This window comes from Ochlerotatus camptorhynchus, unplaced genomic scaffold (assembly GCF_037179485.1).
Source record: "Ochlerotatus camptorhynchus isolate MF236.1 unplaced genomic scaffold, CSIRO-AGI_Acam_v1.1 ptg000498l, whole genome shotgun sequence".
Classification (NCBI taxonomy): domain Eukaryota; kingdom Metazoa; phylum Arthropoda; class Insecta; order Diptera; family Culicidae; genus Ochlerotatus; species Ochlerotatus camptorhynchus.
Window position 1 is genome coordinate 1,286,016 of NW_027040983.1, and position 27,910 is coordinate 1,313,925.

Genomic DNA, 27,910 nt, shown 5'->3' on the forward strand with positions numbered 1-27,910 from the left:
TCGTTAGTTTCGTATTGATTGTTGCTATTATTGTATCTGCTTCTTGCTATTACATCATTATTTCATACATCAGCTTGAATTACGTTGATCGATATTACATTTTTTTTTGCTGTGTACAGCCATAAGTGATTTCAAGAGCAAATTTTCATTATGTCGTAAGTAACATTCGCACCAATCCGAGAAAAATAAAGTTTTGTTTTGATGACCGAAAAGTTATTCCTATTTCCAAGTAAACACATATAATCTCATAGTGATAGCAATGTTTAACATATTTAGCAGGGTTTTAATCATACAAATGCAAATCGCTAGCTTTCATGCTAAAAAATACTGGTTTTTGAGTCAAAAGTTATTATACGTCGTTTGGTGGCCCCTATTGTTACTTAAGTCAAAGTGTATTTACCAGGATTTTCGGGAGAATTATCAATTACGTCTCCTTACGTGCAGCCCATTCATCATTTTAGGACCACCGAAATCATATTAGCAACAAACAGTTCGATTTATTCACTTTAATAATGAGAAAGCGAAACGACGAAAGTACACTTTTCACGGGTTTCTCAGTGCTGTTACTTAAGGCAAACGGCATGTCCATAGAAATCGGGTGACGTAAGTAACATCGAAAACTATTTTGATCGGAAGGTGATTACGTCAAAAAGCAATTTGACTGGTAAATAAATTAAAAAAATTGGATTTGATCCTATATTCGGACAGTATATAGTGTAATAGCAGGAGAATCGATTGACACTGATAGCTCGACTTTGTTTACCTTTGTTACATTCGACGTAATGAAAATTTGCTCTTGATTTAATGAATTCGCTGATTGTGACTCTCTGAAAATTAAATGCCCAGGTTTTATACGTCAAACTCATCCTTTGCAACGTCCTCTTGTAACTTAAAAATACAAAATGTCATCATAACGTATAATGACTTCATAATTCCGAAAAAACATGTTTCCGGGCGGAATAAGTTTCATCAAGCATTATGATGGTACACAAAATGGGCCACAAGTTTATATAAAATTTAAAGTGTGGTTTGCAATCAGGGAAAGACTGAGATTTAAGAAAGCACAATTCTAATGTAAATTTTTCATAAATAACATCAATTTAGAATTCTGTACTATTCAATAACTATTTCTTCGAATTTTTAAGCAGTTCGGATAACAATTTGGCCAACGTATAAGATACTTTACTTTTGCTGGTCCGATGTCCCTCAAGATTTGACCTGTATAACAAAGTTGTGCCAACTAACTCGGTCCCTGGCTGCTTGTCTCCAATTAATCATGTTTTGTTGTTTTTGACATCATCCTCATCCAGAGGGCCAGTCACTTCGAATGTATGGGAATGGTGGGAAACCATTTGGAAATGCATGAAAATTTCCAGTTTTTATTCATTATCGTCTTTATGGGCAGTTTTAGGTGCCCAAAAATTGCACGAGTACATTACTATAGTGATACACGGACAGAAAATTGTTTGCATTGAACCAAACAAAACTTTAGTTGTATTTAAACAAACAATTCCGGTTGAAATTATATTGCATTTTGTTGTTTCAATAATACTTATTCATATAAATTCAAAATAGGATTCTTTTTGTTTTAATAAGCCACTTTTCAACTGCAACTATTGTAAAAATAACAATATTCTATTATTAATCCAACAATAGTTCATTTTAATTTAGCATTTATTTGCTGTGTCCGTTCCCCGGGTCATGAATGCAAAAATAACTACCAACCATTCCCTCGTTTTCACCCGGAAAAAAATGTAAACAATAACAAAACTTGTGAATTTCGGGAAATAAGTGCAAAATTTCAGAAAATCTTGAGACTTGAGGTAAGTAAGTATGCTGCAGTTTGAGCTGCAGTTGCTAAATATAATCAATTTTTTTCCTTGATTTTTTTTCCGTCGATCTTGTTTTCCGTACTGAGTACCAATGCTCCTGACGCCAGGAAGGCAGCTCCCACACCTGGACCCTACATATCGACCCATCAGCTAATTAACTGGGGACCAACGGCTTTATTTCCCTTCCGAAGGATGATCAGTGAAAAAGAAAACAAAACATAAAAAAAATTGCCTTATTATTTCCGGAGTGATTTGAGATTTGGGCGTAATTGCATTTGTAAACAAATACGTCAATCACCGATTTCTCGCGAATAAAAGCTCAATCCCGAAAAGTAATAACACTATGAGGTAGAGGAATGATTCCTCTATTATTTGGTATAGTTTGTTTGTGAGATTGAGCTTTTATTCAAGAGAAATTAGTTATTGACGTGTTTGTTTTCAAAAGTAATTACGCCCAAATCTCAAATCACTCCGAATTTTTGATTCAATAAACATATTTTTATTTCTACTGCGTGAATTGTCAGACTTCATAAAATAAATATGATTGCATCAACAAGAAATCTCTTTTAAAAACAAACATATTTTTGTTGATGACCCAGCTGCCAAATTTGACAGCTTACGTCAAAACCATGAAAGCTCTTGTAAATTCGAAAAGATTTTCTTTTTGATTTAACAATCCATGGGTTTTGAGGAACAAAAATACTGGATTGTTGAAACAATAATGATTTCTTTTTGTATGTATGTATGTATGTAAGGTAGCCACCATCCCTTCGAAGATCTTGTCTTGTATGCAGCTCCACTTAATAGCAAGATCAATTTGAGCTACCGATCTGAATTCACAATATCGCTGTATGAAGGGCCAAAAACGGTGGGGTGGACCCGTAAGCAGAGACACTTACGCGAAATCCACGGGAATTTAAGAATCTCCTTCCAACGATACGATCCAACAAATCGAATAACGCAATTCGCAATACTTATTAAGCTTCCTACAGGATGGTTTGTTAAGAAGGGCGCGTCAATCTCACTGAAACTGTTGGAGTAGAATTCACACCATCACAATCGAATCGGTAGGATAAAGAAAATGATAGTGTTTATTCCCTCCTAGACTCCGGTTGTCATACCACTCCAATCGTCCAGTTTCAGGTCAAATGATACCCTGATGCTCCCTCCCAACCCAGTATTTATTTATATATATAGTAAACATATGTAATGGAGAAATGAAATATATCAGAACATTAAAATACGTAATAATGAAAATACATTTATATGGATAAAAAAACTGGTATTCCGCAATGAAAATAATAATTATTTTACATACAATATGATGCAGCTCTATGTCTCCTCAGCTCCCAATAAGGAAGATGTAACCCTGAAATTTCCAACAAAAGACACAGAAAAGGAGATTTTGTTAGTAAGTTGGGTTCGTTGGATCAGGATTCACCTTGATAAGTGATGCGACCATGGTTTTAAATGAATCAGTGTTATCATGCATTATACTTGGATTTGCCCGAAGCCAAAACCAAATGGTGTATCATTGGGCCTTATTACGAGTGTCACTACACGGTGATAAGAAAGTGATACTCAGAATAAGAGCCGTGATTACCGTACAAATCAAATGGGAATCACTTCACCGTGACGACAAGTGACAACTTTTCACCGTGATGTGACATCCGTAATAAGCCCCCTTATAATATAAATCTGAAGACGTTCCATCATCGAAATGCTGAAAATGAACTTAGAGCATGAGCATGAGCAAAATTGATCGCCCGCGACTGCCAACACCAAGGAGCTGAAAACCAATTCAAACAAATCAAATCAACAGACAAAACCAGGGTGAAAGCTGTAAGAGTGAATCATTACAGTATAAATCTAGTGATGTTCCGTCATCAAAGAGCTGGAAGAAAACTCAAATAATTTAAATCAATAGATCCAGTCTGAATGAAGGCTGCAAAAAGAGAATAATTATACAGCAATGACCCCATTTTGTCAGCTAGCAAAGTATGCGTATCTTAAACATTCATCTTGAAGGAGGAAGGTATGAAATTACAATTATGTGGAATTATTGAAAAATAACAGTCTGATGCGCGGAGAGATTGACAGGATCGGGTCATAACTGTAATGTGAATATTAGGAAGATTTATCATCATCAAACTATTCTTGAATTGACCTGGAAGAATGCTTGTGAATAATTGTTATACAGATAAATTAAATTGATAAACTAAATGGTTCAAACAACAACTCCAGCCTGTAAAAAAGCTGAAAATAGGGAATCTTTACAATGTGGATGCCCGACGGTCTTCTTCTCAGTAAGCAAAAGCGGCAGCCACCAGGCTAGTCGATCTGCTCAATTTAAATATTGAAACCTTATTTTATGAAGTTCTTAAGAATACCAATTGAAACACAATGTAAACAAATAAAAGTTAAGAGTCTCATCCGAATCAAATGATTCCAAACGATACGCATTCATAGAAATTAAGTTTAAATAGACAAAAGTAGAAAAATGGAACAATCTCACCAAATCAGTCCAACTGAATCCCTTGCAAGCAGCTATGTCACGCTTGGTGTAGTAGCTCCGATCATAGACCCGCCCTACGGGGATCAATTCTCTGGTCAAATGTAGTCGATTGCTCCATGACGCGAACACGAAGCGACCGCTCACAAAATCATACAACGCGTAAACAAACTGAAATCAAAAACTATCACACGCGACGCCACAAATTTCTGTACCGGGAGCACAAGCGAAGAAAAAAAAAACAAACAACGCAGATAGCGACACTTCTTCTGATGCCTGCAAACATGATGCATCACGTTTTCTTTTTCGATTCCAAAACTTCTCGGAAAGCGAGAAAACCACCAATCACACACGTATAACCGTCCGGGAGGCAGAGTGCCAGCGCTAATCTGGCAAAATCAGCGAACGCACGCACAAAACAGAAATAAACTTATACACAACCGTATCCGAACAGGTTCGAAGCTGAACTACAATAATGATTTCTTTTTGCAGCCAAAACAAAATGAAATTCTTATTGATTTTACGTCAAATATTATTACGTTTAAAATATATTTTTCTGCGTGTAAGGTAAACACTGGTTTATTTGTTTCCTTCTGTGAAAGCATATTTCAAGAGCAAATTTTCATTATGTCGTAAGTAACATTCGCACCGATCCGAGAAAAATAAAGTTTTGTTTTGATGACCGAAAAGTTATTCCTATTTCCAATTAAACACATATAATCTCATAGTGATAGCAATGTTTAACATATTTAGCCGGGTTTTAATCATACAAAGGCAAATCGCTAGCTAGTTCTTATACGTCGTTTGGTGGCCCCTATTGTTACTTAAGTCAAAGTGCATTTACCAGGATATTCGGGAGAATTATCAATTATGTCTCCTTACGTGCAGCCCATTCATCATTTTAGGACCACCGAAATCATCTTAGCAACAAACAGTTCGATTTATTCACTTTAATAATGAGAAAGCGAAACGACGAAAGTACACTTTTCACGGGTTTCTCAGTGCTGTTACTTAAGGCAAACGGTATGTCCATAGAAATCGGGTGACGTAAGTAACATCGAAAACTATTTTGATCGGAAGGTGATTACGTCAAAAAGCAATTTGACTGGCAAATAAATTTAAAAATGGGATGTGATCCTATATTCGGACAGTATATAGTGTAATAGCAGGAGCATCGATTGACACTGATAGCTCGACTTTGTTTACCTTTGTTACATTCGACGTAATGAAAATTTGCTCTTGATTTAGTCACAAATCGTGGATTTTCTGATATTCTTCATACTGCAAAAATGATTTTCCTACCACTGAAGGGACGACATCTCTCGGATCTTCAGCATAGCTACTACTCAAATCATATAATTAATTTCTCGAGCGTCCCACACTTCCTACATCTTGCTCCACTTGGTCTAACCACCTAGCACGCTGTGCTTCTCTGCGTCTTGTACCGGCCGGATTTGAGGAAAACACAATTTTTGCGGGATTGTTGTCCGGCATTCTTACAACGTGTCCCGCCCATTGTACCCTTCCACCTTTAGCGACTTTCTGGATATTGGGTTCGCCATAAAGTTACGCCAGTTCGTGGTTCATTCTTCTCCTCCATACACATACACTTCATATACCCTGCCAAAGATGGTCCTAAGCACGCGTCGTTCGAAAACTCCCAGTGCTTCTCGAGCATTGTCTATTGTCATATTTTTCGTGCACAATAATTTTGTTTATTATATATTTGCAGTTCGTCAATAAGGCAGCCCAAAACTTTCCGCATTTTTGGATCATCTGTGGAACAGGCAGCAATTTTTGGAGCGATCCGTGAAGGGGAAGGCTTGCCACTTGTAACAGTGGACCAAACAAGCCAGCAACCCCGTCCAAAGTGTCTTGCATTATTGGCAAATTGGCACAGCGGGTCCATTTAAAGGGAGATCTGGAGGCGCAGCTATCACATTGTCATGATTGTCTGGTAGTTTACTCAAAAATGCTATAACAATCGCTAAGCTCGCTGTAATGTCACCAAGTGCCTCGTCACCTACAAATTGGCGCCTATGTCAGTGGTCTAATAACTCTTAGCGTGCTAATGGCATAGTTCCCCTGCCGCATAGAGAGTTGCCACAATGATATTAGGTTAGCTAAGGTCAGTTAACTGACTGGTGGGAAACGGGAGCTTAAGCAATGGCTATTCTGTATGCATTTAAGAGATAATCTACCAGAATGGATGACTTTTTTTGTACAATTTTATGTTTTCTGATGGTTTCGGTTGTGCAAAACATGAGAATTAACTTTTCCAATGCTTTCAATTGTACAAAGCATTACAGCTAGAAACATGATCTTGTAAACACTACAAACCTTAACTGGTAGTTTGCTAAAAAAAATGCTGCAACAATCGTCAAGCTCGCTGTAATGTCACCAAGTGCCTCGTCACCTACAAATTGGCGCCTATGTCAGTGGTCTAACAACTCTTAGCGCGCTAATGGCATAGTTCCCCTGCCGCATAGAGAGTTGCCGCAATGATATTAGGTTAGCTAAGGTCAGTTAACTGACTGGTGGGAAACGGGAGCTTCAGCATTGACTATTATGTACGCATTTTTATGATGTTATCTAACAATTATGGTGTGTAGTGTTTACACGATCATGTTTCTAATTCTAATGTGTTGTAAATATAATTGAAAGCATTTGAAAAGTAAGATTCTAGTGTTCTGTATATCTAAAAACATGTTCTCTGATTTTTTCAGATGTACAAAACGTTTAAAGGAAACGTTGTTTGAATGTTTTCAAATGTAGATGTTTATACATTTGAAAACATTCAAACAACGTTTACTTCAAACGTTTTGTACATCTGAAAACATCAGAGAACAACAAACACGAAGTACAATTGAAAACATCAGAACCACGTTTAGTTCTAACGTTGTGTACATCCGAAAACATCAAAAAAACGTTTGGTTCTAGCATCAGGAAACATCTACGTTAGAAAACATCAGAATACATTTACATATAAAAACATACCAACAACGTTTAGTTCTAACGTTTTTTACATCCGAAAACAACCGAAAAACGTTTGATTCTAACATCAGGAAACATCTACATTAAAAAACATCTGAAAACATTTACATATAAAAACATCTGAACAACGTTTAGTTCTAACGTTTTTTACATCTGAAAACATCCAAAAACGTTTGGTTCTAACATCAGGAAACATCTACATTAGAAAACATCAGAAAACGTTTACATTTAAAAACATCCGAACAACGTTTAGTTCTAACGTTTTTTACATCTGAAAACATCCTTGAAACGTTTGGTTCTAATGTCAATAGATTGAAATTTTTGACGTCAGACCGACATTAGAATGGCAAAATTTTGTACCAAAATTTCTGATGTATACACCATGTTACGTTGCTTAAATACAACTAAATCATAATGTTTTCTAATGTTTGACATCAGACATACATTTGATTTCGATGCTGATGTAGACATCAAAATCAAACGTTGGGCTAATGTAAATTTCTATTCGGGCGACCATTTAAAATCGAGATTTAGATGTGTCGGTGTCTCGCAGCAACTCATTATTGCTAAAATATTTCACTCATTGATGAGTGTTATTGAAGTTGAAGTAATTGAGATGGGTTAACTTTTACTCATAAAAGGATATTTGATTCTTACCGTGCAAGCGGAGGGGTTGTTTTCGTTTTGTTTATTTTTATTTACGAATGAAAGTTCTTACAGCAAACAAAAAATTTCTCACAGCTAACAAAAAATTTCATCTCACTAACCACAAGCCAATCGCATCAATACGAACCCGCCTGGAGAGGACAGATTTTTGAGGTTAGTTACAGAAAAACATGAGGCAAATTTACTCATCGCTGCGTTCCTGCACTTTTGGCGATTTTTTGTAAACTAAACCCAAATTTGGGTTGTTCACATTCGCCGTTCACACAATTGGATGGATGTTCTGTACTCAAATTTGATTAAAAGTATGTTTACCTATTTTTGGGTAACTTCCCTTTTGGCTGAACTGAGTGATTTTCGACTCAAAAATGAGTAGCCTCAAAATAGCGTGTATAGGTTATATGAAAATCAGAAACTTGCACGGCGAATGAGAACAACCCAAATTTGAGTTTAGTTCACTCATAATCGCCAAAAGTGCAGGAACTCAGCCATGAGTAAAATTTGTCTCATGGTTTCCTGTGGAAAACCTAAAAAATCTGCCGGAAAATGAAGAAATTAATCATGTTTTGTTGTTTTTGACATCATCCACATCCAGAGGGCCAGTCACTTCGAATGTATGGGAATGGTAGGAAACCATTTGGAAATGCATGAGAATTTTCAGTTTTTATTCATTATCGTCTTAATGGGCAGTTTAAGATGCACAAAAATTGCACGAGTACATTACTATGGTGATAAGGTAAACACTCGTTTATTTGTTTCCTTCTGTGAAAGCATGTTTAGTCAAAAAACGTGGATTTTCTGATATTCTCCATACTGCAAAAATGATTTTCCTACCACTGAAGGGGCGACATCTCTCGGATTTTCAGTATAGCTACTACTCATTGAAGAAAATTTTATTCAGCCTCGGAGTAGCACCAGTAGACTGAGTGAATCCAATCTTTACTTTTCTCAAATTCGGGAATTTTTCCCTGGAAAATCCTGGGAAAACATGAGGCAAATTTACTCATCGCTGAGTTCCTGCACTTTTGGCGATTATGAGTGAACTAAACTCAAATTTGGGTCGTTCTCATTCGCCGTGCATGTGTAAAGTTATGTGGAAACGTTGCCGTTACGTTGCGCTAGCATCTCCTGATTTCCTCTATAAATTTATCACTTTCGACCAATTGGGCGCTTGTATCGATAAATTATCTGTTGAAAATTGCCACTTGGCGCTACAAACAACTTAGTGTCTAGTGTAAGTTTTGCAACGCCAGCGCCACCGTGTTGTCAAAGAGGGTTTTTTAAGTGGGGAAGTCGTAGTTAGTGGTGCTTAAGTCGAATAGGAATCTTTACACAAGTTTTCAGAGAAATTTTGTTCGAGCCTCCATGTCTGTTCTCTGTGCTCTGATTGAGATTCTTCTGACGTGATCGACCGTGTGTGAACTAATGAAATATTTCATCAAATATTTACTATCGAAAGCTGTCAGTTGGTTTAACCACATGTGGCGGCTTTCGTCGAAGACCCCTACATCACAAATCATTATAATACTCATCACCATGTGCACCAGTTCATCCGCATAGAAGAACGGTTCACTTTTCGTGTTTCTGCATAGTTCGAAGTGTTTCTTTCTTTATCCTTAGAAACAAATTTTTGAAGAACTTCACGTGGGAATCATCTGCGTGGGGTGAATGTATATACTGCAACAATGACTATAAAAATATTAGATTAAGCAGATTTGTTAAGATTAGTCCCACCACGGACTTTTGCAATGTTAACAACAAACAGCGTTGCCTGGTCTTAAAAAAAACTGGACCAATTAATATAAAATCTGGAAAAATCTAGAAACCTTAACAAAATCCAGTTTTTAACATGATGCTATTGAAATCAAAGTGATGTGCCAATCTTCCGTAAAAATCGGTCAGTATGATTACAGACAAACAGACATAACACATAGAATATTTCTCACTGTAGAACATCGTCGCTAAAACATTACCGTCATCTGTTGAGTACAATGTGGTGGGCACTACACTGAATAGATGGCGGTAGTGTGTAAACGTCAAACGCAAGGGAATTGACTATGCGCGCCACAGGTGGCGGTACTACCAACTACGATACTTTTAAATTGTCCGTTAAAGGCTTGTTCGATGAACAACTTGCGAGAGTTATGTCTGTTTGCCTGTGGTAGAACCCTTATGCTATACCATGTATATAATTCAAGTAACCTAAGAAGATCAATAATTGGACGTTAAATGAGAGAGCTTTAAACAAAACACATTTGCATGTATTTTGGGGGTGTATTTAAGCTTATGATCGGGAGTGTAGGTTACCCGAGCAAAGTAAAATACCAACCTGATATCATCTTGAAAACAAATCTTGTTATTCCAGATATCATTTTGTTTTCAGTTGTAATCGCATAACTAATTTAGTTATCAACATCGACTAATTGTGTTATCAGTTTGTTGTTATCATGAAAGAATATGAAATGATGGAAGGTTACTTTAAAACTTCAAATATTATTCGCATGGTAAGAAAAAACACACTGCCAAGCATGTCTCAGTTATCTGCGTAAGGCTTTAATACCAAATCGATAAAATAATTTAAAATTTGTTGAAAATATTTGCATGGATCACAGGATGTGTTATCAGGATGTTTTCGGTGATAACTAAATCAGTTATTTTTGTGATATCCACAGAGTAATTTTTTGTTATAATTTTTGTTATGTTGGCTGCTTATTCAACCACATTTTCAGTTATCAAATCTGATCAAGATCTCAAGCTGAATATACGAGAAAGGCACGTATATACTAGCGCCGCATATTGCGAAAATTCTGAACTATAATTGTCACTCAACAAAAAGATCTTGACTTCCTGAAAAACTTTGCCGAATACATTTACTTTCTATCTGGTCAGGATCTAGAGATATTTTATATGCGAGAATTTCACATGTATAGTAGCGCCGGGAAGTGCCCACCTGCGAAAAGGCCTTGACCTCCTGAACAACTATGCCGAAGACAGTACCTTTCTATCTGGTCGGGAACTCGAGATATATCACATACAAGAATTTCACATGTATACTAGCGCTACGTAGTGAGAAAATTCTGAACTACTATCCACCAGCGACAAGGCTATGATCGACTGAACAACTTTGTCCGAGACAGTAACAGTCTATATGGTCAGGATCTCGATATATTCCATGTTGTAATCAATTAAGTCAAATCCCACGTAGTATGGTCACAGTTTACGCGGTTTCTATTTACATTTTCCCTATTATCCGCATTTTTTGGGTGTTTACTGTAATCAATGTTTAGCTTGTATAGAACAAAACAAGTTTTTTGAGGAATACTCGTAGGTTTCAGATCGATTGGTAACTCAGCAACAAAATGGCAACGGAAAACTCATGCGTGTTGTACAAAGTACAACAGCGCGAGTAACGGAGGGTTAATATAATTTGATGAAAATATGTATTTCATTAGAGTGTTAGCTGTCTTCTTGTAATTGTAATTGTAATTGTTCAGTGCATAGGCTGTGCCTTCCGCTAAGAAGGCTTATCTAGGGACCAACCCCCTAGTCTATACACCTACTGTCCTTCCCGTTGCACTCGTCAGCTCGTGCGATACTCTAGACACACATGGGTGGTCGTATCCGGGTCCTCCCCTGGGTAGGCTCGTGTCCGTCCAGGTTCTGGTAATTATACTTTTAAAACTCACCTTTTGATTATAATGTCGAAAATGCTGAAACTAAATAAAGGTTAGCGATCCATATAAGGTGTGTGCTGCGACGGAGTAGTAATTGAAGGAAATGAGGTTCTGATGTGAAGTATAGGTAATTCTAAAATAGGTAAATCAATTAATCATTAGCTCCTAACAGTTACTAATAAATGGGTACGATAAATCACTCATCAATGAGTATTGCCACTCCCACTGAAAAATCGGCAAAACCTTTATCATAAATGGATATTCGATTCCTACCGTGTATTTAAAGTAAAGTAAGGATCTTATCAAGCAAGCACACACCTTTTACGATTCTTATCCTACTTACGGTTTCCTGCACATACGACTTTTCCTAGATACAAGCTTCGTCCAGTATACATTGGCTGTCTCCAACCGGCATGATCCTTTCTGTCTGCTTCCTCTTGCCGGTGCAAGTTTAATTCTTCTTTTCTTGTTCGAATTTTCTTTTTCTTCTATTGATCTTCTGGTCGTGTTCCCATTTGTCCTCAGGCAGTTAATATTAGTACATGATAGGAAGAAAGAAAGAAAAAGAACAAGTTAAGTGTGGGCCGCATGCATTGGTTACTTATTTGGGTCATGGTGTTGTCTTCCCTATTTATTTGCTTCTATTCGCTCTCATATCGCAACGTTGAACTCTGGATCAACAATAGAAAAGAGCCCGTCAGCATCCGTAAACAAACCGCTCCAAAGCCCCCCACTCACAAAGCGAAGGCCACCCACGCAAACCAACACCATCATCGGATAGGGGAAACTTCCACCTACACGAAGATGGTGTTGGCCTGCGTGAGCAGCCTCCGATCCGTGAGGAACGGGCCTTCGACGGTCTGCCCACAAACGCCGATGGGCCCCCCTCCACTGTTGATCCAGAACTCACCCCCTTCCCTCACACTATTATGGTCGGAAAAGGGAACCCATATTTAGGAATCTATCGCGAACTGCGATGCAGAAGATATTAATAGCAAACTAATCTGGAACTGGTCTAAGACATATGACCCAGTGAGTATTGACACCTCACACTGTTGTGAATGAGCACGGACGCAAGATTTACTAGAGTATTAAATGCAAAACGCAAATTCAAAATAAAACTTGACAAGTCATCGTCAATCCCCTTATTCTTGGGCAGGGTCTGACGATGTGAATCTGATTTTGATCAGTGAACGGACCCCATATGGTACATTTTCTCACTATGAACATGTCATTTCCAGCCTATCTGAACTATTTAATAAATGGAAACCATAACATGGGTTACGCTTCCCCTAAGCGGGCCCACCGCATCCTATCTCTGTCTTATCTCAAATGCCAATGGTTTGAATGTATCAATATATACATTGGAAATGACGTTCAATCAAATAAACCCATACCCCACTCACTTAACCAGGCTTCAGAATCGTCCAGTGGGCAGTGCGCTCTACACTCCAAGTTCCCTTTCTTTCAAATTCACCCCAAATTTGATATTTTACCCCTTGGAGTGTTGATTAATCACTCACAATGAAACATTGTTTCAGAGCACGGACTTGAGGTTACTAGAGTATTAAATAATCTAGGTCCTATTAAGGATTATATCTGAAAAATCCAAATTTGGCCAACGCCCACCATTAGAGTGTTAGCTGTCTTCTTATATAAAAATAACAATCTGTTTACAATTGTCAGTTTTGTACTTTTGAAAGGTTGGCTGATGATTTTTTCGCACCCGCAAAAGTTTTCAACAATTTCACGTACCTACCTATGTTAAAGGATGCTGTGTTCGAGAACAAACAATTTATACTACTGGTTTGTCCTCGAACACAGCATCTTTGAACACACGTGAAATTGTCGAAAACTTTTCTGGGCGCAAAAAAAAAACATCAGACGCGGAATTTGGTGAGATCTATCTGATTATAAATGATGTATTGTTACCGTATTCAGTCAGCCAAACGTATCCTGTGGCTTCATCTTCCCCCACTAACAAGCCCTCGTTCAAACTCCTGTAACACTTATTGACCTCCATAAGGGATTTGCGATTGTTTATAAATGGGCACACCCAATCCAATAGAAACCACCACACTGACTGTCCCGGATTCAATGACGTTTCTAAACGACCAACAAAAAAGGTCATGTTAAAAGTTCAAGGTATCCACGCACTCTCGCTTAATAAAAAAAACAACTATCGATCGAAATTTACCTGAAACAAGCACCCGGTGGGCGATTCCGACCGGTCCGACATATTCGAGCTGTAATTATCCTACGGGAAGGTGCTCAAACACACACACAAACACAGTCATAAAAGGAACGGCCAAAGCGAGGACGGTGGTGTTTTTTGTTCGTGACATCCAGGATGCGGTGACGCAATTTAAGCATGTACATTCCACGGTTGCACGGATGCATGGATGCGCGCGGGAGGATCGAACGGGTTTAAAGAAAGAAACAAGCACACCAAAGATACTACCATTAGAAAAACGGGATGGGGTGGTGCACTTGGTTTTTTTTTTTATATAGCTTTTGAACCGACTACATCATACTTGGTTCAACCAATTCCGCGCTAACGCTACCTTAAGAATTCTACCACTCGCTAAGACCGAGCAACCGGCCTCCAGTACTTACCGCTCGTATGTGAATCACAGCGATGTCATCAAAGTACGGACTGAGCGACATGCGGTAGATCTCCGACGCCGGTATCCGGTACTTGATTTGCATGGTTTTCTGATCCAACAGCAGCATCGAGTTGGTCGAAATCACCAACAGGATTGGGATGAACTGGAATCAGTGAATTAATGGAATCAATCCACGCGAATTGCTTAGAGAGTGCAAACAAACCTTCCCGCTCGATCGGGCAATCTTGTTGATGATGTCGGCAAATACCACGTACTGATCGTTGTGCTCGCAGCTGACCCGTTTCCATTGGATGTTCTGCCGCAACCGGATGTAGTCCCCGTGGAAGGGATGGGCGACCGTACGGGGGTAGGAGATCTTCCGGTCCTTGAAGATAATACTGGCAGTGACCTTTTCGCGCATTCGGTTCCGAGCCGGCTGATCGAATGACTTTCGATACTTGTAGCACCGCCAGCGGTGGAAAATGTTCCGCAGCAGTTGGGACGTCTCGGCCAGGACCGACGGTGCCGTTGGCCAATCGTTGCAGATAGGGCTCATGTTGTCGTGCGGTAACCGCAGCAGCAGGGTGAGCAGGAATTCACGGGTCTAAAACAACGGTAGGATCAGATTGAAGCTACGAATATAGGACTCACATGTGTGCAACGCTCACTTTGATGAGGATGAAGAACCGACCGATCACCTGGACCGCCCAATGAGCTTGCTTTTTGAATTCAGTTAACCGCACCTTTTCTCGTTCCTGGAAAGATATCAAAACACAATTCAGTACAATTCATATCGTCATCCGTACAGGCATTATTGATACCCACCCTCCAACTTCTCCAGCAGGTCGATATGACCAGCTGACTGTGGCGGAGTGCGACGAAGTGTTTCCGCTTGGTATAGCAACGATAGGTCTTCTGAATCAGTACGGCCAGCTTGTTTAGCCGCACTTTCCGGAACTCGTCCAGCTCATATACGGTTCGGGGACTTCTGATGAACACCTTTTTGCGGCCGATGGTAAACTCGGCTCCGGGCAGGGGAACACTGCGGATAATCAGGGCCACCCCGTCGATGATCGTTCCGTTGAAGTGAGGCCACGTGTATTGGCAGAGAAGTTTGTAGCGCTGCACGAAACGCGAGTGCACCATATTGAAGTAGTGTCCATTGCGCCACAGGTTGATCAACGGCATTAAGCTACGGATCGATTGGGGTCAAATGGAGCTAGCAAAGTTTAGATAGTATAACACTTACCACATGTACCGAACTTGGTGCTGGACCAGCCCCAATTCCAGCATCTTCGGTTGCTTCAATTCGTTCGGTTTGATACAGAAGATATAGTGATTGTAGCGTTGTTCTAGTTGCTTCAACAGCGTCTGTAGCGAAGTTCGAAGATTTGTACTCAGACTGGTCGGTTTGCGGCCGGAATTGTGCCGTTTCGGATTACCCTCCGGGAAGAGGCTGGTCACGATTGGTAGCTCGCAGTTTTGGTACAGACAGGCGCTTATGTGCTTCGGTAGCAGGTCCAGATTCTTCTCGATGAAGCCATGGCTGGTATACAGCACTGGTCCCTCAAAGTGGCGAATTCTGAAAAGATCCGAATTTAACTCAGCATTCCCCGTTCAGGAAAATTTCAACGGGGCACTCACTGAAAACAGTTGGAAGGCAAACTGGGATCACGGGCTAGGAAGTTCGTGTGGCCGGAGCAACACTGGTGCAACCGAGTGAGCAAAATTCCATCGTTGATTATCTGCGGTTCGTCCAGCAGGTGCAGAATCCCGAAGCAGGGCTTGTCGATCAACTCGCAGATCGCTTGATTGTCGAAAAAGTCAATCTTAATCCAATCGATCCCCTCCGCCACGTACAGATCCTGCTGGTACTTGAGGACGTTCTTCACATAGTGCTGCAATTATTCACCAGAGCAAAGAAACCCATTCACACAACTAGACTAAGGTAGACCAAATAAATACTACACGGACCTGCTGCAACCGTTCGTTGCAGTAGTTGATGGCAAACTGTTCGAAGGAGTTCTTCTCCAGCACTTCGAACCCGTAGAAATCCAACAGACCGATGGTGCGCCCTCGAACCGCACTCAGCGAACCGTACTGCTTTAGCTTCAACAGTTCGTTAATCCTTGCGGCAACCAGCGTAAAAAGGCGCCCGTACAATGTCCGGCACAGGGCAAACTTGATCTTGGCAGCGTACGTGGCATCAATCTCCGATCCGTCAGTTTCGATCTGGTCCCAACTCTCACCGACCCGCGTCAAACAGTGGAACAGCAGGTGCCCGTCAAGTTGAAGCAGCTGGGCGATTTCGTCCAGTTCTGAAAGGTGCAAATTGGAAATCGGATTAAGCTGTTGCAATATTCCAGTCAGACTTCACACAGCCGTACCATACTCATTGGAGATCTCACAGCCCTCGCTTCCGTCGATGTTGGTCGTGGGGATGAACATAAGATTGCCAAGCTTCAGCACCACCGCCAGGATGGTGAAGATGGAGAAGATTTCGTCCTGATTGAAGCCGATCACCTCCAGCGAGCGCTGTGGAATAGAAGTGTAAGAACCTTATTGAGATTGACTTCCCGAAAGAAATCTGTGGAACGATTTCGAAGTACTTCAATTGCAAGCCCAAGGGACTTCAGTGGCAGTGACCTTTGATAAACTTTGAGCGCAGGTCAAGTGAGTTTTCCAGATGTTTTACTCGACGCGCTTTGGGGACAAGACCAGTGGAAAGGCGGCAGGTCCAAAGAATTCCAATTTATGCTGAACTAATCTTAATGCTCTAGGTCGGTTTGGGGAACTGCAGGAACGTTTCAGGGGAACTTTGAGAGCTAGCGCGCGTACGGGGGTTGGAAAGACGGGTCCAGAAGACTTGGTGTGCAGATTTTGGAGGAGGATCTGATGTATTTTGAGACGATCTTCGAGAACAGGTCTAATGAGTATCGAGAATGCAAAGGGACATCATCAAGAACAAGTTTAGGTATTTTGTATTTTTGTTCCAAATTCCGGAAGGCTTCGGATGCAAGTCCAACGAATTTCTAAGACAAATCCTGTGGACCTCACAAGCAAGTCCAGGAGATTTCTTAGGCTGTGAACCATTTGCCGAGTTAAATTTAGGCTGAGTTTCACTGCCGCACTCCCCAGTTCGATTTATTCACTTTAATAATGAGAAAGCGAAACGACGAAAGTACACTTTTCACGGGTTTCTCAGTGCTGTTACTTAAGGCAAACGGCATCTCCATAGAAATCGGGTGACTTAAGTAACATCGAAAACTATTTTGATCGGAAGGTTACGTCAAAAAGCAATTCGACTGGTAAATAAATTTAAAAATGGGATGTGATCCTATATTCGGACAGTATATAGTGTAATAGCAGGAGCATCGATTGACACTGATAGCTCGACTTTGTTTACCTTTGTTACATTCGACGTAATGAAAAATTTGCTCTTGATGTCGTCTCTTTATAAAAAAGTTAAAGGGTCTATGCCTAGGGGCACGAACGGAAGCTTGACGTAGGACCGCTAGTGGACGGAACAAATGTGAACATTTAGTTCTTTTAATTGATCAATCATCATAACTCTTTCCGTTTTTTATTTGTAAGCGTATCCAATTTGTAGTATTTATTTCAAAGATAAAGTTGATGAAGAGAATCCAAGGGACTGACAACTTGAGTATTTTCGATTCATCTACTCGACTTTAAAAGGTGTATTTTGATTTTTTTGTTATTTAGATTTTAACCCCTCACAGGATTTTCTTCCGAATTATATTAATGGGGCGGGGCGGAAAGTATCGTTTGTGCAGAATATGTAAAAAAGGAGGGACTTCGAGAGATTGCACTCGTGAGAGCTAATTTTCTCACAAATTTGATTTTATTGGCTTTCTGGGGACTGAATATACACCCAAAGCGAATTATTCCCACTTCTCTCAAATTCTATATGGATTTTTAACACTTCCTACCAGCGTGTTCTGGAAAATGGTCGGACGTTGATTAATCTCACCAAAACATTCGGGCCTACAATTCCACACCTTCTATAGAGACCAGGTTGAGCCTTGATAGCTAGCTGCTTGCGGGAACTGATGACCTTGACCAATGTCCAAATAATACTCTTTAGCAAATTTGTGGTGGCCCTGAAAAGGACCGTTTTGTAGTGATGGTTTAGTAATTTTGAGCTATGTTTTCAACACGGATGAGGCTGTCGAGCTGTATGTCGTTTGGAGCGAGGGTGACACGCATGGCATAGAAGACCGACCCGCAGCGACTCACGAAGAGCTACTGATTCCGATCCATAGCATAGCGGTGCAGTTTTTTCCTCCTTTGATGGTTGCTTATGTGGGCTCTGCAGTTCGCTGCTTGCAGGCAGCCTTTCGTTGTTACTGGAGAACAATATTCAACGCCACACGCCGAAAGCACTGCTACTGCTGCTACTAATTTCAACGACCGAATACCACCACACAGTGGTGTGGTCGTTGGGAGCGTGTGGTTCTGGGTATGGCGATGAGTGTGCAAAATATTACGCAATTCCATCCTCCCTATTCGCACGCGCCCGAGGATCGGAGGCGAATGCCACTTCGACTTGTTTCGTCTACTTACTACTCTCTGACGACTGTGCTGGGGAAGCAGCATATGCATGTAGGTAATTGGTGGATTTGTTAGTTAATTCGACGCTTTTGGACAATGCTGGACATTTACCAGTTTTTTAACAGTTTTTTTTTTTTGTTGAAAATCAACGTTCGGAAGCATGCAACGATGCGTAGCCATATTTCTGATCGAATGGTGATAAAATTATTGAAATTGGACCAGGGGCAGCTGAGTTATTAACGTTCAAAATCTTTCTCAATTTGTTACATGTTCCATTTTCGGTTTTCACAAAGTGTACCCCCATATAGAAATCAAAGACGTAGTCCTACGTCAAAATTCAGGCTCTTTAATCGCACCCATTCATCAACACACGTGGGCCGGGACCAACGGCTTCACTTCCCTTCCAAAGGAAGACGTGAGCAGAGATTTTTGTGCCTCAGAAAAATCCCACAGACCTCGGCTGGGATTGAACCCAGAACCATTGGGGTGAGAAAGCAGTTACGCTTACCACTACACCACCGGCACCGGCCAATTTAACTTCTTGTATGCCAGAAATAACCAAGCTCGGATAGCAGGGTTAATCCAACCGGTCAGCACTCGTGTTTAGTTCAGTTACCGTGGGAACGTAATTTGTGATTAGCCCCGGTCCCTTTCAAATTGTATCATTACTTATGTACGGTCGTTATATTTGAATGACGTTTCACATTGATCTAGTAATGGCCGATTTTCAATCAATTAATCGATTAATCGATTAACAAACCGAAAAGTACAAGGGATGGATTTGAGTTCACTCACTCGAGAAAAAGTGACACAAGCTGCGGGCAATGTTTACTAATCATGAACACTAAATGTTCATGAATAATGAATAATGAACATTTAGTGTTCATGATTAGTAAACATTGCCCGCAGCTTGTGTCACTTTTTCTCGAGTCAGTGAACTCAAATTCATCTGTGCACTCGTCCATTGACGAATTTCCATGTGAAATTCCAAATGATTGTCATGTGACCACACATAAACAGAATCCACCTATAGAAGCACAAATGAAATTTATGAGTCAAATGAATTGTATGTGTGGTTATTGCGGATTTCACACCTGATTAGACTCCTGCGCTAAAAATAAGTACACAGTAATATTTTCGCACTGGTCATAAAAGTTAAATATGGAGCTTCTTAATGCTTTCTAAAGCTTTAATTCAGCAGTGTAGCTTGTTAGTAATGTTCTAAAGCTGTTACTGCTTTCAAATAAGTCGATTTTTAAATTTTCTGGCCTGTGCAAAAATATTACTGTGCAATTATTTTTTGCACAGGAGTCTAATTTGGTGCAAAATGCGCAATACACATGGCTTCTATGTGTACACATATTAAGTATAGACGAGTGCACGGATGGATTTGAGTTCACTCACTCGATAAAAAGTGACACAACAGCGGGGCCCTGTTTACTAAAAATGAACACATGTGTTCATTTTTAGTAAACAGGGCCCCGCTGTTGTGTCACTTTTTGTCGAGTGAGTGAACTCAAATCCATCCGTGCACTCGTCAATGTACGACACATAGACATTATCAAACGCCCAGCCCTCGGCGCCTAATACATAGGTGCCACAGTCGGAAGAAGTGTTAGTTTGTTTACTAAAATGAACCATGCCCATTTTGTTATGGCATGTTTGCTATAAGAAATGCGCCTCGTGTTTATTAGCGAATTTCACATCAAAGATTGATTAATTGAGTAGGTAATCAGTTTGGCACGGCATTTGTGACCAGCATACACCTTCCGGTAGTATGAAACAGGTCAAAAACTGTTCAAATTGACGAGTGCACGGATGGATTTGAGTTCACTCACTCGACAAAAACTGACACAACAGCGGGGCCCTGTTTACTAAAAATGAACACATATATGTTCATTTTTAGTAAACAGGGCCCCGCTGTTGTGTCACTTTTTGTCGAGTGAGTGAACTCAAATCCATCCGTGCACTCGTCAATCCGCAGATAAAAAATTTTGTTTTGAATTTCTGTATAGCAAAATAGTGAACTTTTCGTGAACATTAACGGCAAAGAACTCACCAACACTGGGAGACCGTGAGTTCCTGCCCACCTGTCATAAAACCGTCTTGAGCCAGAGTGCTACAAAAAATGAAGCTACCACCGCTGGTGGTAAAAAATGCATCCCTCAACACGCTCATCGCTAGCTTCGCGTCGTTGGGCGTCAAAGCTGAGTATAAACTCAGTGGAATCAACACCAACGTGGTGCTCCGTACTAGAGCGGAATACAACCTGGCCGTAAATCACCTGAAGGATTCCAAGGCGGAATTCTTCACCCACGATATTCGCGGTGAGAAGCCCTGCAAGGTGGTCATCCGAGGTCTACCGAGCTACGACCCAAAGTTCATCTAGGCTCAAATCAAGGACCACTACAAGCTGGTCCCAACTGTCATCTACCGGATTACGCAAAGGGACAAGAACACGAAAAAGTGCCCGGATTGCCTTTTCCTGGTACACTTCCAGAAAGAAACAGTGACGATCAATGCGTTGAAGGCCATCCGCTCCATCAACTCCATTATTGTGGGATGGGAGCCATACCGTGGTGGCCATCACCACCTCTGAGTGTGTCGTCGATGAGGCGGAAGCGATAAAATGCGACAACTGTAGTGGCGATCATCATGGGTCCGACAAAAAGTGCCCCAAACGCGAGGATTTCAAGCGGATCCGAAAGCAGGCGTCCACAAGAAACCAACCAGGGCGGAAGAAGGAAAACATTCCGGCATTCAGGATGCAGGACTTCCCACCTCTTCGTGCTGCGCAACACGGTCAAGCAAATCCATGCCTGCAATCCAGCCCCCGTCAAGGAACGTCTGGTGCATCAGTTGGACAAAGCTCTCCATCCCCCCTGGGTTCTGGAGACAATCACCAGCACAAAACGCCATTCCCGATCTCTTCTCTGCGGATGAGCTGATGAAGATTTTCGTCGACATGACCAGCGCTCTTCGTCAGTGCCGCAGCAAGCCCGAACAGATCCAAGTGCTCGGTAAGTTTATCATTCAGTATGGCGTCACTTCGAACACTTGACTTCCTCCGCAAGCACAATATCGACGTGGGCCTCCTAACAGAGACCCATCTCAAATCCGGTGACAGCTTTTGGTTGCCTGATCACAACATTATTCGACTTGATCGCACCGACTCCAGGGGGTGGTGTTGCGGTCATCATCAAGAAGGGGATCAAGTTTCACACCCTGCCCCACATCCGCACTTCTATCATCGAGGCCCTTAGTGTGGAGGTGGAATCGCCAACCGGAAACGTTCGATTCTTAGCCGTGTATTGTCCTCGCCAGTGTGTTGCCAGCAACGGATAAGGGAGGAAATTCAAGAACGAACTCACCGCTATCACTCACACGAGCTCCCATTGTTGGGGGCGATCTGAATGCTCACTACGAAGCATGGCGCAACTACCAACGGAACCAGAACGGTACTCTACTATTCGACCACTCGCAGCATGGGCTGTATACAGTGGACAGTGGAATGCATTACTTCCGAACATACTTTGGTAAGCAGCTTTTATATAGTAGATTAGGTTGTATATAGTAGTTGTAGGATAGTTGTAGTTGTAAATAGTAGTTATAAGTAGTCTCCTTTTTCCAATTGGAACAAACCAACCCCACCAAGGTGAGAATTCTCTAAACAGGCCTGATAGGACTAGAAATTTAAATAATAATTAAAAATTCCAAATGAACTAAAGTTGAAAATATGCATCTGTGTCACTTGAAAATTCATGCATGTAAACAACACAAATTCAAGAAATAAAGATCATCTAAAGCAAAAAAAAAATAGTCAAAAGTTATATTCCCGGACTGGTCACGAATGTAGGTGGCTATCGTACAGGAAAAAAAGGTCTTAAATAGGTACCTTGGTAAAAGTAAAATTAGTCCGGTCTTCCTCGTTGGTGATGCTGTATTTGAGCAGATCGTACCGATCGATATTGCGCTGTAGTTTGAGTGATTCTGAAAATATGAAATCGTTTATTTTTTTTTTTATATTTTTGGAGTCAACAGATTTGACCCGAAAAACTTACTGAGCAAATGGATATCAGCACCACTGAGCAGCTGGTAGAAGATGTGAAAGTTTCTTTCGCCCGGACTCCGGTTCGTCACGCGTGTCTGCATGAATATAAATGATCAACAATTAGTCCAAAATTGATGTAAACCAAGTTTCATTAGTTAGAGTTTTTGTACCTTTTCCAGCATATCTTTCGGATTTGCATGGAACAGAATGATAAGCATCAATTAGCATTTCTTCTATCCACACTCTTCCAATGCTATTATACTTACATAACGTTAAGTGTCCTCCCGTCGGATCACCCTTGTAATCGAACTCGATATCGAAAAATTTTCCCTAGAAACGAATCCACAATAAGTTTCCCGCTGGATCATACCACAACCCACAATACTCACAAACCGACTGGAGTTGCCGTTCTTGAGCGTGCTCGCATTGCCCATCGCCTCCAGGAACACCTCGGCATGCGCTACCCGTTCCCGCATCTTGGCCAATTCCAGATCGCGCAAGTACACCTCCTTGGTGATGGACTTCAGGATCTGCCGCCGATGAACCGATGGCGACATCATACTGCTAGCTATGCTATGATCGTACGTCAGCGCAATCGACGAGGACGACTTGTGGATGGACCGGGTGCTACTCTGGTGGCAGCATCGGCTCAAATTGCAACGCTTCTGCAGCGACGGAGAGTAGCCACACATGCGATGCAGATCCATGTGACTGCTACCGGCACTGCCACTGCTGGTGCAGTTGTGCTTCGGACAGGATACAGCAAATGCCGACTTGAGCGTCGACTTTGTCGGGAAATCGTTCGCTTCCGTTGACCGGCTGATGGATTGGTTCGAGTGCTTTAGACATTTGGGGGTGCTACCCATTACCCCGGCACCTCCGCCACCGCCAACGCCTCCCATCATGGCCGCCAGGTTCTCCGAACTCTTGTGGTGCGAAATCAAATCGAATTCCACCGTCTTCTCGTGGGAACATTTCTGCTGATGGGGACGATAGAAAATTTATTTCAACGTTCGTACGGCTAGCCATATTAAAATCTCAACTCACCCTGGTGGTGTTGTACTTCATGATGCTGTCCAGTCGGCCGGTGCCCCCGGAGGTGCTGCTTTCGAACGACGAACCCACGCGGGTGATGGTACAGTGCTTCGGTGTCGTTTGGCGCGAGTTGGGATTTGATCCGCGAAGCGAGAAGATCGGTGTTCGACTGCGGCGCATTTCCGACAGCTGCGTCAGGAAGTGGACAATCATGCGGGAGGATTCAGTTTTGCCGGCACCGCTTTCGCCCGACAGCACGATGCACTGATCCTCGTTGTAGTTGAGCAGAAACTGATGGGCCGAGTTGGCCAGGGCAAAGCTGGAAGTGGAAATGGGGGGAGAAACTTGGGTTAGAACACCGGAAACCTGCTTATATAGCTTAATCCTGTGGCCGAACAGCTTTAACGTATAGTCGCTTTATAGCGACTATACTTTTACGAGGTAAGTCCAATTATGGATAATATTCTGATAGCTTCCCAAGTAAAAATTTAAAGCCGTATTTATAAGGCATATTGCAAAAAGGGCTCTCATCAGGCTATTAATGGGCTTGGTGGACATTTGGGTACTTCACCCACGACTACTTAAGATAATGCCTTAAGTAACGAAACACGTCCAAGATGATTAGTACACTGATGCAAAATTTGAAATTTCCGCTCCACAGTGCTCAAACAGTTCCAAATTGGGCCCTGATTAGCCTCCCAAAATTGGAACTCATTTAGTGAGAAACTGACTTGGCACAAACCATTTGAAGTTTATATGGGAATAACTATGAAGAAACCATAATTTCGGTTCATATCTATCTCAAAATTCACCAGTTCACTCTACTTTAGAAAATGATAACTGAGCTTGTTGAAATTTTTTCCAGCTACAACTTTGTTGAAGACCACTTTTCGATCAAATGTAAGGAACAACAATTGATCATTTTAGATGGTCAAGTTTTGAAACCACCACAGCAAGCTTTTGGCGCTACTGTATATGGACGATCAAATGTAAAATACTGTGGTAGCCACAGCGCAGTTCTGTCAAAAACTCAGCATTTTCATTGATCCATTATTAATGATTCAAGTCACTGATGTCTTATGATTATGCTCAATCAACTGTGCAGCAGGCAACATTGGTGTATATGGCGCGTAGAATAGAGGACAAAAATCATGGCTACTATGTCACACTTAAAGAGCCTAAATTTATAAAGAGGCGATATGTCAAAATTGGAACAATCGATTGTCTGTCAAAGTCATAGGAAAAGTCATTCCAATCGAGCAGAAGACCTGTCAAATGGATAAGATGTCGTCTCTTTATAAATTCAGGCTCTTTAGTCACACTATAGTCGCTATATAATAAAGCGACTATATGTCACACTGCAGAATACAGTGTTGCGCACAATACAGTTGCCTAATCTTACCATAAGATTATCAATCTCTTAAACAATTCAGGCATAACATTTGATAACGGCACAAAAGCATTTGTAAACAAACTTTCTAAGGCCCTTAGCACGCGAACCAAAGTACGCTCAGGCAAACCAATACCACTTTCGGAATGGTCATAGTTGCTCGTATCCGATGATGTTTTTGGTTTGCGTGGGCGTACTTTTTTTTTTTTTTTTTTTTTTTTTTATTTTTTTTTTTTTTTTTTTTTTACTCTTTATTTGTTCCAAATTCAAAATAAATTACATTTCATTTTTAACCCAGGTGCTCCAGTTACTACAGTAACTTACCAGCCTTAATTGTTATGATATATATCTAAGTGTTTTTACATTGTTCCTGTCTTGGCAATTCAGTATTTTAAACAGGTTTTTTAAACCTGCATGTCAGTATAACAATTGATAGCTTAAAACTAAATAACTAAAACTAGATCTTATCTAAGTATAAAGGGAATTAATCGTTGCAATTGAGGATTGTAACGATTTTTGCCGGAAATTATTAATTATTTTGTTGGACATTTGTGCTAAAGTCTCAACATTCGAAATTCTATGTACTTCGGTAGTACTGTACCAGGGAGGCAACTTCAAAATCATCTTCAGAATTTTGTTCTGAATCCTTTGAAGTGCTTTTTTCCTGGTAGTGCAACAACTAGACCATATTGGCACAGCGTAAAGCATGGCCGGTCTAAAAACTTGTTTAAATATTAGAAGTTTATTCGTCAGGCAAAGTTTGGATTTCCTGTTAATAAGAGGATACAAACATTTTATATATTTGTTACATTTGGCTTGAATGCCCTCAATGTGATCTTTAAAAGTTAATTTATGGTCAAGTATTAATCCAAGATATTTCACTTGGTTTGACCAGGAAATTGGAACTCCGTTCATAGTGACTATGTGACTATTACTAGGTTTCAAAAAGGAAGCCCTGGGCTTATGTGGAAATATTATAAGTTGAGTTTTGGAAGCGTTGGGAGAAATCTTCCATTTTTGTAAATAAGAAGAGAAAATATCTAAACTTTTCTGAAGTCTGCTGCAAATAACACGAAGACTTCTTCCTTTAGCGGAAATGCCTGTGTCATCAGCGAACAAAGATTTGTGGCAACCCTGAGGCAAATCAGGGAGGTCCGAAGTGAAAATGTTATACAATATAGGCCCAAGAATGCTACCCTGAGGAACTCCTGCTCTAACAGGTAGTCGATTAGATTTGGAATTTTGATAATTTACCTGCAGAGTTCTGTCAGTTAAATAATTTTGAACTAATTTCATAATATAAAGTGGAAAATTAAACTTTTTCAATTTAGCAATCAAACCTTCATGCCAAACACTGTCGAATGCTTTTTCTATGTCTAGAAGAGCAACTCCAGTTGAGTGGCCTTCAGATTTGTTTGAACGAATTAAATTGGTAACTCTCAAGAGTTGATGAGTAGTTGAATGCCCATGGCGAAATCCAAACTGCTCATCTGCAAAAATTGAGTTCGTATTGATGTGAAGCATCATTCTATTCAAAATTATCTTTTCAAAAAGTTTACTTATTGAAGAAAGCAAACTTATTGGACGGTAGCTAGAAGCTTCAGCTGGATTTTTATCCGGTTTCAAAATTGGAACAACTTTTGCATTTTTCCATTTATCAGGAAAGTATGCCAAATGGAAACATCTGTTAAATAATTTTACCAGGAAAGACAAGGTACTCTCTGGGAGTTTTTTGATGAGGATATAAAAAATTCCATCATCACCTGGAGCTTTCATATTTTGAAATTTTTTAGTTATAGACCTTACTTCGTCCAAATCAGTCCCCCAGGAATCATCAAAAATATTTTCCCGAGAGAAAATATTCCGAAAATCCCGAGCAACCTGATTCTCAATAGGACTAGTAAGACCCAAACTGAAATTATGGGAACTCTCGAATTGCTTAGCAAGTTTCTGAGCTTTTTCCAAATTTGTAATCAAAATTTTACCACCTTCTTTAAGCGCTGGAATTGGCTTTTGAGGTTTTTTCAAAAATTTTGTGAGTTTCCAATAGGGTTTGGAACTCGGGTCTAATTTAGAAACATTATTTTCAAAAGTTTTGTTCCTCAGGGCAGAGAATCGCTTTTTAATTTGTTTTTGCAAATCCCGCCAGATAACTTTCATGGCAGGATCGCGTGTTCTTTGAAATTGTCTCCTACGGACATTTTTAAGACGGATCAAGAGCTGAAGATCATCGTCTATTATAATTGAATCGAATTTAACCTCGCATTTTGGTACTGAGGCAGCTCTTGCTTCAACTATAGAAGTAGTCAGAGATTCAAGAGCATAATTAATTTCATCTTTGGTTTGCAAAGGAATGTTTGGATCGAAGTTATATTCCATAAATGTTCGATACTGCTCCCAATCAGCTCTATGGTAATTGAAAGTAGAGCTGTTGGGATTAGAAATTATTTCTTGAGATATTTCAAAAGTTACTGGAAGGTGATCAGAACCGAAGTCAGCATGGGTAACCAATTGGCTACAAAGTTGACATGAATCAGTTAAGACCAAATCAATAGTGGAGGGATTTCTTGCAGAAGAAAAG

General features: G+C 40.5%; 1 protein-coding gene across 1 annotated transcript in view; it reads right to left on the bottom strand.

Moving 5' to 3' along the window:
* Positions 1 to 27,910, bottom strand: part of LOC135712635 (unconventional myosin-Ia) — a 99,657-nt gene that overhangs the window by 38,303 nt on the left and 33,444 nt on the right. Inside the window, exons 4-18 of the mRNA XM_065235591.1 lie at positions 23,952 to 24,258; positions 23,294 to 23,881; positions 23,171 to 23,234; positions 23,075 to 23,088; positions 22,915 to 22,999; positions 22,749 to 22,843; positions 16,669 to 16,816; positions 16,256 to 16,599; positions 15,926 to 16,179; positions 15,531 to 15,863; positions 15,107 to 15,473; positions 14,950 to 15,036; positions 14,505 to 14,885; positions 14,292 to 14,444; positions 13,873 to 13,932 (exon numbers count right to left, since the gene is read on the bottom strand). Of these exons, the coding sequence (XP_065091663.1) occupies positions 13,873 to 13,932; positions 14,292 to 14,444; positions 14,505 to 14,885; positions 14,950 to 15,036; positions 15,107 to 15,473; positions 15,531 to 15,863; positions 15,926 to 16,179; positions 16,256 to 16,599; positions 16,669 to 16,816; positions 22,749 to 22,843; positions 22,915 to 22,999; positions 23,075 to 23,088; positions 23,171 to 23,234; positions 23,294 to 23,881; positions 23,952 to 24,258 (3,280 nt within the window). The remainder of the gene's footprint in view (positions 1 to 13,872; positions 13,933 to 14,291; positions 14,445 to 14,504; positions 14,886 to 14,949; positions 15,037 to 15,106; positions 15,474 to 15,530; positions 15,864 to 15,925; positions 16,180 to 16,255; positions 16,600 to 16,668; positions 16,817 to 22,748; positions 22,844 to 22,914; positions 23,000 to 23,074; positions 23,089 to 23,170; positions 23,235 to 23,293; positions 23,882 to 23,951; positions 24,259 to 27,910) is intronic.